The sequence below is a fragment of the Borostomias antarcticus genome (assembly GCF_949987555.1).
Source record: "Borostomias antarcticus genome assembly, chromosome: 19".
NCBI classification, from domain to species: domain Eukaryota; kingdom Metazoa; phylum Chordata; class Actinopteri; order Stomiiformes; family Stomiidae; genus Borostomias; species Borostomias antarcticus.
The window spans coordinates 18,539,075-18,554,980 of NC_140252.1; the positions used below are offsets into that span (position 1 = coordinate 18,539,075).

The 15,906-nt window shown below is 50.9% G+C and overlaps 1 protein-coding gene across 2 annotated transcripts in view; it reads right to left on the reverse strand.

Annotated features, from left to right (window-relative positions):
* stxbp5a (syntaxin binding protein 5a (tomosyn)) overlaps positions 1–10,742 on the reverse strand; it is a gene marked incomplete at both ends in the record, with an annotated part of 103,968 nt that extends 93,226 nt beyond the window's left edge. For both annotated transcript variants that reach the window (XM_084453635.1, XM_084453634.1), the window contains 2 exons: positions 7,999–8,096; positions 10,605–10,742. In XM_084453635.1, the coding sequence (XP_084309761.1) occupies positions 7,999–8,096; positions 10,605–10,742 (236 nt within the window). The remainder of the gene's footprint in view (positions 1–7,998; positions 8,097–10,604) is intronic.
* Positions 10,743–15,906: the final 5,164 nt, after the last annotated feature.

Consider the following 15,906-nt stretch of genomic DNA (forward strand, 5'->3'; position numbering starts at 1 on the left):
ACTCCTCGTTCCTGTCTGGCTGCTGCAACCCTGTCAGGTCATCAGGATTTGTTATCATCCCATAATGCCGCCCGGGAATTAATATAGAGGACCTCTCTTTTGTAGTGACTCACTGGCCAAGATGGAACTGGAGTGTGTGTGTGTGTGTGTGTGTGTGTGTGCAGGGTGATTTTTTTTTTCATGAATAAAGACCATATTGAATCTCTCGTCTAAACTTTTCCATTAGTGAACTGGTGAATCGCACATGCCCTTGTCAGTAGAGTACCAAACATGTACGTGCGCACACACACACACACACACAAACACACACACACACACACACAAACACACACACACACAGCCATCCTTCCTAGCAGGACCAGTGGAGGTAGGGGGCCGGGAGTCCAGAGAGTGACGGTCAGAGAAACATAATTGTTCTGTAAGTTATTTAACGGGATCTAGGAGGACGTCATCCACTGTGGACTTCTATGACTACCTCATCTACACACACACACACACACACACACACACACACACTACACACGTACTGTACCTACTGTACAAACGTCACACACACTAACAGAACCCAGATCCCCTCTTTCAGACTGTGGTGAGGTCACCGCATGGTGATTCATCGTGGAGAGTAGTTGAATCACGCCACGTCTCCTCTGCTCCGGAATGACCCCGGGCCCGAACCATTAGCCGGTAAGACCCCGCCATCTGGCATATCCCCACCACTCCGCGCGGCGAGCGCTGGCGGAACGAACCGCCCACTGACGTCAGGACAGCAGAGTCGCTGCCCGTCTTTCACCACAGGCTCCAAACTCACCTCTTCAAGAAGTACCAGGATCCTCCCTCTTAAAGCACCTATTGTTTTTATATTTTTCTACTCTTGCACTTTGGCTTCAGCGCTATACTCTTCCAGTCACTTGTTTCAGGAAGGAGATGCACTTGTGAGTTCTGGTGAGTAGCAGTACATTGACTACCTGCGTTTAATGCAATTATTGTAAGTCGCTTTTGGATAAAAGCGTCTGCTTAAATGACTGTAATGTAATATGCAAGCCATCTCCATCAGCACCACACACACACACACACACACACACACACACACACACACACACACACACACACACACTCCTCGTTAGAGGAGGAGGCATCAAGGGGTGGGCGTGTCCTTTTACCCTACTTCCTCCAATCCCTGTCCCAGTTGAAATTAGGTCGATTAGGATCGGCTCCTCCCCCCCCCCCCCACAACAGAGATACCACAGTGGCTGTTTCCTTTCCCGAAAGTTCTCCCCACGGTATGTAGTCCCGCCCATCCGGAAGCTAACCCGAGTCTGCTAGCCGTGAAGGAAGGGAGGGAGGAAGGAGTTAAGCGTTTTCCCGGACCAGAGAACACTGTGAATACACACACTTATGGTGCTCCCATACCTACCTACCACTGACATGCTTGAATGCACACTCTGAATAGATTGTGTATATACTGTGCTAGCATGTACAGTAAGCACACACACACACATACTGTACACACACACACACACTTGATTATTTCATCCTCGCATGTGCATTCACAGATTGCTGGCACAGACTCAAATATATGCAAGCAAATGTACACACACGCACGCACGCGCACACACACACACACACACACACACACACACAAACAGAGCAGCCCGCCTCTTTTGATGACGCTGTTATTGTCTCATTCAGCCTTGCCTATGCTGAGCTGAGCTCCAGCGCATTATGTAACACACACACACACACACACAACCCCAGGCCTGGTCTGTCCTGTGTAGCGCCATCTAAAATGGTTAGTTCACGACCAGCAATAAAGGAGGGGGAGGAGCAAAAAAATAAAATGAAATCAGACCAGAACAACGAAACAGAGAAATAAAATGACTCAAATAAATGAATCCGCCCGCGGCTCCTGACCTGGAACAGGCAGCAGCCTCCGCTGAGCTGAGCCCGCCCCCGCGCTGGCAGGGAAGATGGCGGCGTAGTGACACCGTCGTCTCTCCAGCGGGCGTGACGGGGCCTGGGAGGGAGCCCCTCCTACGACGGCTGGCGAGGGCGGCGAGGGCCCAGTCTGATTTACAGTCCCAGGGTGACAGAATTCCCAGGAATATTCACAAACCTACCTCACAGGAGTTTAACGGGAATGAATGGGAATTAACAGGGATAAATTGCAAAAGAAAAATGATTTATTCCCATTAATTCCCATACATTTCCAGTTTATTTCCATTAATTCCCATTATTCCCGAAAATTCCTTTTAATTCCCATTGGAAGTTTGTGAATATTCCCAGCAACTGTAACTCTATTACTACACTATGCACAATATGGAGCGTATTAGAAATGGTGCAGGCAAATAGTAAAAATGTATGTGTGTGTGTGTGTGTGTGTGTGTGTATGTGTATGTGTAAGTGTATGTGTGTGTGTGTGTGTGTGTGTGTGTGTGTGTGTGTGTGTGTGTGTGTGTGTGTGTGTGTGTGTGTGTGTGTGTGTGTAAGTGGTCGCCCTCTGCCTGGCGATGAGATAATCTGCAGGAGAACGGAGCGACAATGATCCATTGATCTGCTTCTGGCCGACCGGGAGGGGAGAGATGAACCGGACGAGAGGGAGGGAGGAGAGAGAGGGAGGAGGGGAGGGAGGAGGGGAGAGAGGGAGGAGAGAGAGGGAGGAGGGGAGGAGGGGAGAGAGGGAGGAGAGAGAGGGAGGTGGGGAGAGAGGGAGGGAGGGAGGAGGGAAGGAGAAGTGTTGAGTTATAGGCCTGCCATCCCCCTTGCCGAGGCTGTTAGGGAATCTCTTCAACATCACCAATGCGGCACAGAAGCACACACACACACACACACGGACACACACACACACACACTTCAATGAAGCACTCTACATTGCTTCCTATGCCATTACTGATCAATCACAACTTGATAGGTAGGAAACAATGACTGAGCTGAGTAGCTTACATACTGTAGGTCTGGTCAGGAGGTAGGGTGGGAAGGAAGGGATGCAAGGAAGGAAGGAAGGCAGGAAGGAAGGTACTGTAGGAAGGAAGGAAGGAAGGTAGGGAGGAAGGAAGGAAGGTAGGAAGGTAGGGAGGAAGGAAGGAAGGAAGGAAGGAAGGAAGGAAGGAAGGAAGGAAGGAAGGAAGGAAGGAAGGAAGGAAGGAAGGAAGGAAGGAAGGAAGGAAGGAAGGAAGGGAGGAAGGAAGGAAGGAAGGAAGATAGGAAAGGAGGAAGGAATTATAGGTTTAAAAATTACTTTATTTGTATAGCACCTTTCATACAAATAAATGCAGCTCAAAGTGCTTTAGAACAGAGAATTTACATTCACAGAGTGCTGCACATATACTGTGTATAATAGCTTACCACAGGATCCAGGCTAAGAAAATGTTTTTTTTTTCTAATAGTGAATGAGAATCTGGTCTAATTTAGTTTTAGATGCCTAGAAAGATGTTTGTTTACACAGCAAATAAATAAAGTGTATCTATATCATCTATATAATGACTCCTCATTGTAACAAAGAGAGAAAAAAAAAATCTTGGTTGGGATTCAAATCCTCAACAGAATACGAGTGCAAGAGCATAACCACTCAGCCACCAGGCAGTGTGGTAAACTTAATATGAAAGATAAAGTGAGGGGAAATGGTCCAAGAAATGGACAAGTTCTGTTCTCAATTCATGGTTCCGCCCAGTGATTCAGGTAGCATATATATTTTCAGTCGCATGTGTTCGTTATTTCATTTGTTCGTTCTTTAGCAGGGTTACGCAAAAAGTACCTGAGCGATTTTCACAACACTTGGTGGGGGGGGGGGGGGGGGGGGTACCTTAGAAACCATTACATTTTGGAGTGGGTCTGAATCGCTGGGTGGATACACAAATAGAAATTATAACAGAACTTGGCCATACTTGGACAATTTCCTTCACTTCATCTTTATGTCTCCTGCTTGAATTGCTGTGTTGCCTGGTGGCTGAGTGGATAAGACACTGCTCTAATGTTTAGGATCCCTGGCTTCTAATCCCAACAAAGATTTTCTTTGCGGTCCAGGCCAAGAAAATGTAACTTTTTCTAATACAGTGTTTATCATATTTGTTTCTCAAGAATCAGATTTGATTTTGTTTTACATGCATAGAAACATAAGATAATATCTGAAAAATATCTTCATCAGGACGGAAACCCGGGACAAAAAAATTGTCCGAGCAGCACAGTAAACCTGGCAGAAGACGTGAGGATGAAGTTAAGGGAAATGGTCCAAGTACTGTACGGCCAAATTTAGTTCTCTTTTCTTTGTGTATCCGCCCAGTGATTCCGATCCGCTCCAAAATTTAATGAGTTCTAAGTTGGCCCAAGCTACACCCATCCACCGAGTTTAGTGAAAATCGCTCTGGTAGTTTTTGTGTAATCCTGCTAAATAGCGAACGAACGGACGAAATGGCACACGAGTGATGAACAGGAAGGAAGGAAGGAAGGAAGGAAGGAAGGAAGGAAGGAAGGAAGGAAGGAAGGAAGGAAGGAAGGAAGGAAGGAAAAAAGGAAGGAAAAAAGGAAGGAAAAAAGGAAGGAAGGAAGGAAAAAAGGAAGGAAGGAAGGAAAAAAGGAAGGAAGGAAGAAAAAAAGCCCTTCACTTTCCATCCTCTCTCTAAAACACACAGATGCTGTCCTATCCAGAGAAACAGAAAGCCCATAAAACCCCAGTGAAGCCAGGATGGCTGAGATGCTGCTGCCCCCTCCTCCTCCTCCTACTACTACTGCTTCTGCTCGTGACATTATTCAGAGAGGAAAAACAACAACTTTGCATTGCAGCAGAGATATGTCTATAATGCAGATTGGCACAAAACAATTGTGAGTGTGTGCAGTTGTCCATATCTACCTGAGTGCATTACACAGCACACAGATCAATAGAGCTGCTATTCCCGGGACTGGGGCTATAGTGGGCCCAGCGGCACAATGGAGCGTGACGCGTAAATGGAGAGAGAGAGAGAAAGCCACTCTCTCCCCCCCTCTCTCTCTCTCTATCTCTCTCTCCGCTCATTTTCTCTTCCTCTCCTCGTCGTGTCGCTCTCCCTCTCCCTCTCTCCTTTCCCTCTTTTAGCTCCTCCTGCGTCTCTACTCCTCCTCTCCTCCTCTCCCCCGCTCTCCTCTCCCTCTTCACACTCCATTTCTCCTTCTCTCTCTCTCCCCCTCTGCTCATTTCCCCTCTCCGCACGCAATATTCCTCCCGTTCTCTCCTCCTTCCTTCTCTCTCTCTCCCTCCCTCCCTCCCTCCCTCCCTCCCTCCCTCTCAGAGACAGCCCCAGAGGGACAGTGTTGGTGTCTCTGGCCAGACAGACAGTGGGCGGCTTTAGGGGGATCACAGCGTCAAATAGCTTAAGGCTGTCGGATCAGTCGTCTCATCTCCTCCCTTACTCCTCTCCTCCACCTCCATCTCTGCTCCTACCCCCTCCCTCCCCCGTTCTCTTCTGTCTTTCTCCTCTTGCTCCTCCTCTCTTTCTCCTCATCCTCTCCTCCTCCTCCTCTTCTCCTCCCCCATAATTCTCCAGACCGCTCCGCCATGCTGCCAGGCTCAGGCCCTTGATCTGCCACTTCCTGTAATCCTCCGACACACACACACAAACACACACACACACACACTCACACACACACACACAAACAGCCTGTACACACACACACACACACACACACATGCACATACCTGTACACACACACACACACACACACACAGATGTCATTGTGACTGTGCAGCCACAGCAGACAAACGTAAAGGAGCATCCAACATCAGCTACACTGTGCATCCACACCTATGAAGCTAAATGATCCAGAGCAGGCCTCAGCTACAGCTAGAGATACTCACACTACAGCTCTAAAAGCCTGCCTTTACACACACAACACAATCACAATCACAATCAGAATCAGATACATACTACAGGTCTAAAAGCCTGCCTTTACACACACAACAGAATCAGAATCAGAATCAGAATTAGAATCAGAATCAGAATCAGAATCAGAATCAGAATCAGAATCAGAATCAAAATCAGAATCAGAATCAGAATCAGAATCAGAATCAGAATCAGAATCAGATACATACTACAGGTCTAAAAGCCTGCCTTTACAGACACAACAGAATCAGAATCAGATACAAATGCAATACAATACAAAGCAAAACTCAGGGTTACAGACGAACGCCCAGACGAGCGCCCAGACAAAGGCCCAGACGAGCGCCCAGACGAACAACCAGACGAACGACCAGACGAACGACCAGACGAGTGACCAGATGCGGCCCCCTCTGCTCTCCATCCTCCCCGTGTCATGCACCGTCCTCATCAGATAAGGGCGGGTTCGACCCCGTCTCCTCCCGGAATGCTTATCCCAGACGGAGGACCAGCACTGAGGCATGGACTCATCCCGTTCACCTTGGTCTCTCCTCGCTCGACTCTGAGATAAAAGCTCTATCTGATCCACATCATGCAGACGGAACTCAGCCTCATCCTGCTCTCAAGTTCAAAGTGACGGCCGGACTTCACCGGGGAGGAGCTGACTAGAAGCGCCGACTTCGCCGATGGCTTCGGACTGATGTCGCCGGCGGGGGGGAGGGGCCGGCTAATGGTACACGGGCGTCGCCGTTAATCGCGGTACGATCTATCCAAAAAGCCACCAGGCGTCTACGGTGCACAGAGCGCTAAGGCAGACAACACTAACAGGATTACAGGCCGTTTTGTGCTCTCACGACAAGCTGCTATTCTTCGAAGCTAATGCTAGCCAGCTAGCTTGCCCGCTATGGCGGAGGACGAGAGGTAGATGGCGCCAGACTGGGGCAGACATAGACCTGGTATTACCGCCCTGCCAGGAACCATTCACTGAGACATTGACTTTTGTCACTCGGTCTACATTATCGTATCTACAGATAATATTATTTCGTTACTCACCGAAGTGAAGACAGTTTCCGAAAGACGAAAGCCTTTTCTCCGAGGTGTAGCCCCCTTTTTTGCACTTAAATAGCACATAACCACCGATATCCACTAACATGGCTTCGCGACCCTGATCACGTGATCTCTCTCCAAGATAGAGAAAGCAGCATGTGAGATCACGTGATCAGGGTTGCGAAGCCAGGCTAGTGGATACCATAATATCTCCATGAGCGGATATTGGTGGATATGTGCTATTTAAGTGCAAAAAAGTGCTTTTTATATAAAAGGTGGGGGGCTGCAACTGTAGTCACCTTGGAGAAAAGGATTTCATCTTTTGAAAAAAGGCTTTCATCTTTTGAAAAATGTTGAATGTGAGTAACGGAATAATATTATCTGTAAATACGGTAATGTAGACCGAGTGACAAAAGTCAGTGCCACAATGAATAGTTCCTGGCAGGGCGGTATACCGGGGTATAGCCCCGAATAGGAAGTATCCCAACCCAGACCAGGTCTAGGGCAGACAGACACTACTCCAGTATTTACCTAGGGTCTCAGGGTGCCGATCTAGGATATAAATACCGGATGCAATACTATACAGGATACAATACAGGATATAAGTAAATAGAGGATGCAATACAAGATCGGCTTGGTAAATACAAGCCCAGGTCTTGGATTGAACCACTATAGGGGGATGGTGCCATAACATTTTAATAGATGTATCATAATCCCTGAGTAGACAGTCATGCAGCACTGCGGAGCACAGGAACAGGTTAATCTGCCCTGCTCTTGCTCCCTGAACACGCCAAATCTCGTTAGCTGCACAAAGGGGCATTTCCTCGTCCTTACCCCGCATACAATAAGCCCCGAGCCATTTCATCATGCTGGATCCAGAAAGAAAAAAAAAAACATGTAGCCCTGGTAATCCCTATGACCTCCATATCAGCATCCACCCACGGAGGTCTAGAAATCCATCCACCTACCTGCTGGCTGGGGTGGGGGGTGGAGGGGCGGACCCCCCCTCCCCCTCCGCATAGGTGGAGCCAGGAGCCCCCCCCCCCCCCCCCCCCCCCGGAGGTTCACCTGCAACAGATCAGTGGGAGGACGGCCAGAGAAAGGATACAGTCTGAGGGCGCCATTCTGGGTCCCGATGGCCAGGATCTTCTGGACAGGGTCAAAGGCCATGGACGACGGCTGGTAGGGGAAGCCATGGCGGACGGTCTGGGCCGGCCAATGAGAGGGCAGCGTTGGGGGGGGAGGGGGCGGAAACAGCAGGAAGAGTCGACGTTAGAAGTGGGCGGGACGTGGTTGGGAGCCATGCATAATGAGAGAGACGGGCCTGGAAACGCCGGCGTTCTGCATGTGCGGCACGCGGTACTGTACGGCACGTGGGCGCGGGGGAAGCAAATTCATGTACGCAATTTTACATTCATTTTTAGACCCGGGACTAATAAAAGTAGAAGAACGACTAGAATAATATTGGAGAGAAACGCATGAACCTGTCAGTTCAACTGTAATTTCGTTTGTGCATGCATGGCAGCTCTATTTTCATATATCTCTCTCTCTCTCTCTTCTCTCTCTCCCTCTCTCCATCATCATGTGCCTCCCACATAGAGCTCGTGTCGTGATTACATTAGGACTCTGGAAATAAAACGCACCAATAAAAAAACAAAAAAACAACGTCGCTTTGGGGCGTCACCGGGTCCACCACGGCATGCACGCGGCCCTATTGCATCAGTCTGCAGGCGGCTTGTTTCCGTTTGCTCTCGAGGCAGCGTGTGGAAGGGGCTCAGCCGTGTGACGTAAGAGAGACGCTCTCTATAGCAGACCGACACCTGCTCGGCCCCAGCAAACACGCAACGTCAGGGAGACGTTCAGATCATGTCTTAATAACGTCCGTCGGTCCAGAACCCCATTTGTACGTCTGCTGGACCCCTCAATATTCAAACGTCTGGCTTGGACCCCTCTAAGACGTCTGTGGACGTGCAAAACGGGTTCAATATCTGAACGTCTAAAAAAAACTTTCATTCTGGCTCCTAATTGGATGTCTTTGGACGTCCGAAAAAGACAAAAAAGACGTCTAAAAGACGTTTTTTAGACGTGTCTTTGCTCAGTGGGAAGCGCAAGGGGGTCTGCGGATGAGCTCCCCGCCATATGCGCCTGGAACAGCGGTCCCAATTACCCACCCCGGGACCGTGTCGCTCGGATGAAACACCCGGCGGGCAGCCTCAACAGAAGCGCTGACAATTAACACCAAAAGAAAATGTCCCCTCGATATTACAGCCCACAGGTTTCACCAGCCAAGCCCTGTTGATTGGGCGCTCCTCTCTCGCGCTCTGGTTGGAAGTTGAGAATCGTAACTATTACGCACGTTTTAAATTGACGGTATCACAAACCGTTTCCATATGTAGGCTGATTGTATTAATGGGTCTTCATACAGGCCCGCGAGTGTGTGCAGCGCATAAACGGGCCGCATCACTCAACACCGGAGAATCATCCCCCCCGAGGGACACAAAACCGTATTCCGCTCCGCTCAAGTGCCACGTCCTATTACCGTGATACGGGGCTGACGTGCGCTTTGGCATAAGTAATGCAATGTAGTGTGTTAAAGCCACGCCGTGTAGGGCGCCGTAACCCCAAACAAGTCGACAGATGCACAATATAAACGTTGGTAATAAGTCATAGCCTATGTCTAGCGTCGGGAGATAGACACTCATGTGTCAAACATCAATATTCCTCGGCCGGTCGGACTGGATGACGCGTCGTTGGCGTCACGCGGGCTTTGCAATGCGTGAGAATCGAACGTGAGGCTTCATTAAGCCAATCTATCCCGCTGCCATGTCTAATTCACAGAGGAGGGGAGGGGAGCGGCATTTTACAGGCCTAATTTCAGGCGCAGCCTCCCGCGGCCTACAGATCGATCAGGGTATCGGGTGTGTGAACTCCCAGGTGTGTGTGTGTGTGTGTGTGTGTGTGTGTGTGTGTGTGTGTGTGTGTGAGAGAGAGAGAGTGGCCGATGTGGTGTGTGTGTGGGTGCGTGTGCACGCGCGCGTGAGGGACTGATTGTGACTGTATCAAGCAGCGGCCCCAGCGACATGTTAATCCAAACCCTGCCGATTACGCAAGAAGCGGATTGTTTAGCCCACCTCCTCCTTATGACAGTTCATGCGAAGTGCACAGCGACACATAAAAAAATCATATGGAATTGTATTTAGCCTGTCTTTCTTTTTTTAATAGAGAGGATAGCGTACTAAACCAACGTCAAATTGCTAGCCTATAAGGACTATATCTTTACAGATCTCTCCATAACGCACTCACCATATGCGCATTTTAGCCTACAGACCAGCCCTTGAAAAGGGGATGTGCAAAACCGCGCAGCGTGTTGTGCCATTGTCTACGCTCATTTCAAAATATGTAGAAACTAGCGCACTAAAGTACACACGACCGGACACCGAGCACAGAGAAAACGCAGTTGACGCTCAAACCGTTATCCTATCTGATCATAACGGACCCGAGCCCGGGACGCATTGTTGCACCTGTACCAAGCCTTCAGAGCGGGGGAGAAAACAATGCAGTGATAAAATAGTAGAAACACATAGGGTACACACACACACACACACACACTCACACACGCACACACACACACACACACACACACACACACACCGACCGACTGTTATGGGACAGTTATGTAGAGTCGAGCTGCATGAGGCCATCTGACTCGCCCACCTTACAGAGCTGAAAATGCTCGGACTGGAGAGTCTCCTGGATCAGATGGTTCTCCAGCGCGCCCGGCTGTGGGGACGCGGCTGAGGAAGACACGGCCGAGAGCCCATCCAGCACCTTTCTGATGTTGAACTTCTTCATCTTCCCCCCGAGAAACACGGCGACGGCGACGACGACGGACCACAGAATTCAGATCACCCGCAATAGATAAAGGGGGGTGGGAAGCCACTCTCGCTCTCTTTCTTATTTCCTCGGTAAAATCTCACATTTTACAGCGCGTTTTTACCGCAGTCTCCATGGCGAGAAGGACTCTGCCGCGCACCGCTCGGGTCGGGCTCTGGTGACGCGCGATATTCGTGTCAATTCTTCAATTTGTTTGCTGTATCGGCTGGCTGTGGTGCGTCGGTGTTAATTTTCTCTGACTCCGTGTCCCACTGCGCCTCGGCTGGTTCGCTCCTGCCTCTCTCTCCGCGTCCCTCCCCTCCCCTCCCCTCTGCTGTCCGCTCAGCCAACGCGGAAACGCAGCTGCGGCGCGGTGCTCCTGCGCATTCGGCACCCGGATGTTTGATTTAAGCGCCACCGCTCCCCCGCCGCCTGCCCACCACTCTTACTCTACCCTACAACAGAGGATGAGTCTCTCTCTCTCTCTCTCTCTCTCTCTCCCCCCACACACACCGGCAATCATTTAAGCACATACGCGCGCACACACACACACATACACACACAAGCGAGCGCGCACTGATAATCACTCAAGCACATACGGTACATGCATACACACACGCAGTGAGGGCAGCGCGAACAGCAGGCTCTGCTTCACTGCGCCCGGCTAGCCGGCCGGCCAGTGCTCCCAGTTCCCCCTCGACGGGACCCCGCTGCCAACCCTCCCGTCAATATTAACCCCACTAACTAGCTCATCTATTATCCATGACCGCATCGCCGCGCTCCGTAAAGCCTGCAGGACACGCACTCCAAGGCTGCATGCGATGGAAGATATTCATTATTCAGTTTCTAGATAAAGGGCTTTTTCTCCCCTCCTGCTGGTTGGGGTCACTAGCTAAAGGTCCTCTGTGAGGTGACCGGACGAGGACTGATCGATCGTGAGGCAGACGGACGGACGGGGTGAGGCAGGCAGGGACAGAAGCGAGGGAGGCGGGGAATACTGACTAAGAAAAACTCCAGAGTTAGCACGGAGGCGCTGGGTACGCTAGCTAGCGCACCGCCGTCGGGAGGAACGGGCAACGGGCCGGTGGTGCAGGCCGGGTACCGGAGCAGAAGGGGATGAGATGATTCGCTGACGGGTGCGGCGACGGTAACGGAGCTCAGGTGTGAGGCGAGGAGGCGTGCTGTAAACCGGGAGCGCAGCTGGCCCGTAGCCAGGGGGCCGGGGGGTCTGGGACATCGCTGGGTGTGCTTTTCAGGTTAGTAAACACTTTTATAGGTTATAAATACTGTAGGTCATTGCCTCCCATATACCGTTTGGAAATGGTTCTGGCTGACCTGACAAAGGTTCCATGAGTTTGCATGTTCTCCCCATGTTCACATGGGTTCCCTCCCAAGAACCCAATATTAAAAACATGCAGAAGAATGGATGCTCTTCAGTCCGGTCCCTGACCAGGACCTGGACTGAGCAGTTGGACTTGGTCCCCATGGCGGCACAGACGAGGCTGCCCACTGCTCCTGGCTGCCCCTGGAGGAGGACGGCTGGGATGGGATGAGATGCAGAGGACAAATTCCACCGGCGGACACTGAAATGCATGTGTTTGTGTGTTGTGTGTGTTTTCCGTGTCGCCGCTCACTCACGTGTGTGTTGGTGTGAGCTGCCATGCGGCCAACGAAACGACCTTCGAGGTCTTGTGTGTAATGACCACACCGCCTACTGCAGAATCAGACCCCCGGCTGCTGTGGTCACCAGGCCTACAGTGCTGGAGCGATTTCACCGTGGTAAATGTAGTTCTTCAGAAAGAGATGCCAGGCACAGCTTTTGTAATCATTCAGTTGCTTTTCTGTTACCATTTATGTCTTAGGAAGACAGCAGAAGATTAGAAAGGGGTGTGGTGAAGACCTGGAGATACCGTCAGGCCTACCATTGGATAAAGAGTACAAAAGTGGATGACGCAAGAGAGATGAGCGCAAAATTCATTCAGTAATCACATGAAGGTGACGAGAGAGCCATTGTTACGATGCTTATGATTTGCATCGTGAAGAGAAACTGACCGCCGGCCCCTCCCCCTCCTCCGCGGATCATGATGTCAGTCTACTCCGTCTACGGCGGCAAACAAAAAACAGACCTTATTAGGTCATCTCGCTCCCAGCGCGTGCGAGTGTGCGAGTTTCAAACGTGGCCTCGCCCAACCCCCCCCCCCCCCCCCCCCTCACACACACACACACACGCACATACACAAAAGGCTGCGGAGTGGGATGGGAGGATCTTTTTGGGGGCGGGAGGAGAGGTGATTCTGACATCAGTGATTTAATTCACCACCATTGTGTTGCAGCCTGGTCATTCATCCAGGTTGCAGGTGTGTGTGTGTGTGGGTGGGTGTGTGTGGGGGGGGGGAGGGTGTGTGTGTGTGTGGGTGGGTGGGTGGGTGTGGGTGTGGGTGTGTGTGTGTGGGGGTGGGTGGGTGTGTGTGTGGGTGGGTGGGTGTGGGTGGGTGTGGGTGTGTGTGGGTGGGTGTGAAAGGGTGTGTGTGTGTGTGGGGGTGGGTGGGTGGGTGGGTGTGGGTGTGTGTGTGTGTGTGTGGGTGTGTGTGTGTGGGGGTGGGTGGGTGTGTGTGTGGGTGGGTGGGTGTGGGTGTGTGTGTGGGTGTGTGTGGGTGGGTGGGTGTGAAAGGGTGTGTGTGTGTGTGTGCATGTGTGTGTGTGGCATATTTCGAATCAGTCCCCTGTGTTTGTGCGTCTTGATAAGGCTTTCCATTGAGGGAGCACTGCATTGTTCTTTTTGAGAAGACCAAAGTGAAAGAGAGAGCGAGAGAGAGAGAGAGAGAGAGAGAGAGAGAGAGAGAGAGAGAGAGAAAGAGAGAGAGAGAGAGAATGGGCACCGGTCCAACTATCGCAGTGATTTTTAGATCCATTCTTAGATCCTCAATCTTTGATCATTGTTCGACGTTATCTACAGTAACTGATTGGTAGCTGGGTTTGGCTGACGGTCGGTTCAGGCGACTTCCATTGTCATGACACGCTTTCCTAATCTAACTTTGTTCATGAGCAAAATAAACAAGGCTAAATTATGACAAAAAATGTACGCTGGAAAGTGCATGATAGCTATCCATCTTATCGGTTTGTTTACTCTGTGTGTGTGTGCGTGCGCGTGGGCGTGCATGGGCGCGCACGTTTTTAAATGTTACAAAATGAATGATTAATGCGTCCCTCCTGCTCGTAAACGAAGCGTCTCGTCTCGGCCGGCTGAGCGCTGATATAAAAACCACTTTCATGAAGCCGCAGACCTTGTATGGACCAATCACATCACAGTGCATCACCCCGCCCCCCCACCCGCCCCCTTCCCCGCCCATTATCACACACCAGAGGAACCCTGGGGGATATGCAATCGAGCTGGCTTGTGATTGGCTGGAGGGTGACGGCCGCGCGCGCTAATCCAGCGACTGCTAATCCGGAGGCGGAGCTGAGGGCGACGGGGGCGGCGGCCTTCTGGGTCGTAATTGGACGTGATTTGCTTTTCTCGCTCTGTAATGATGTTTGAGCCTCTTCTTTTGACAGGAACCGACTTAATCTGATTACCGTTAGGTGGCTTAAATGGCCGCTGTTTGTAAATCGGTCTTAAATGGTCACTATTGTGCATGCTGTCACTGCGCATGATCCTGTGTGAGACGATACTGTACATTATGCTATAGAACAGACTGTCCAACGAGCTCAGAGCTCATGGGCTCCACCTACACATGCATGTTTGCATACATTACACGGGGATGCACATGCGAACATGTGAACATGAATATGCATATATTCAAAGTAGCAGATAATGCTCACACCCACTTTAAAGCATATTAAACACATGCTGCTCACATGTACTGTACTTTGTCCGGCAACAACACACACACACACACACACACACACACACTCACACAAACACAACCTGCCCACACACACCTGCCCCCCCCCCCACACACACACACACATGCACACACATAGCTAGTCTTTAGTACTAATTAAAGTTTCAGAGCTGAGGGAGACAAGGTCTTAGCCAGTGCTACAGCCTGGAGCGTGTTCCCCTCTCCTCCAGATGGTCCTGTAGGACTTGACCCGGCCCTGAGTGTGGCCCTGAGGTGTCTGGGGGCCTCACCGAGCCCCGGGGGCCCGGGGGACCTTGGTGGGCGTGCACGGCCGACTCTCTGTCAACCAGGGACGCACTGGAGGGAGGAACCTTCCACCTACTCTGACAGGTCTACTTAATCTGTCTGATCATAGTGCACCGACACCAGGACTGTGGGTGACCTCCGCATCCCAAAGGTGTGTGTGTGTGTGTGTGTGTGCGTGTGTGTGTGCGCATGTGGGTGCGTGACCTCAGCGTCCCATAGGCACTCACTCACCCGGCCGTACTCCCGTCCTCCCACAATGCACTGCAACTGTCACCAATGAGGGAAAGGATAAATTGCACTCATATGCACCTGCACCCTTGAATACACACAGCCCAGCTCTGCCATGCATCAGCGCAGACACACACACACACACACACACCACACACACACACACACACACACACACACACACACACACACACCTAAATGGTCTGACACACCAGGCTGCCAGGCACAATCAAACCCAGGGACCCGGAGGGACTCTGGGTTAATGAGTCTCTGTCCTTGAGGGAGAACACTTAATTGTCTCTCTGTGCTTAAATAGCGGGTTGTTTTCAGTGTCTTTACATCTGTGGTGTGTGTGTGTGTGTGTGTGTGTGTGTGTGTGTGTGTGAGAGAGTGTGTGTGTGTGCTTGGTATGCATGCCTGCACATGTACATAATGTGTCTCTGTGGGCATGTGTGTGTGTGTGTGTGTGTGTGCATGGATGGTAATCCCTGTAAATTACACCCCCTATGGCCAGACTGCACCTTGTTAATATCAATCAATTATCATAGAGAGATGAACTGCTGGGGACTGCAGCGGCATTAAAAACATCATGAAGGCCTCATCAAAGATGAGCCATTTCTTAATGAGAAACTCTGCTGTCATAACCACAGCAACACCCTCTATGATTGAGGGGGGGGGGGGGGTAGAGGAGGGAGAGAGGGGAGGAGGAGGAGGAGAGGAGGAGGAGGAGGAGCTCAGGGGAGGAGGAGGAGAACGCGGAGGGG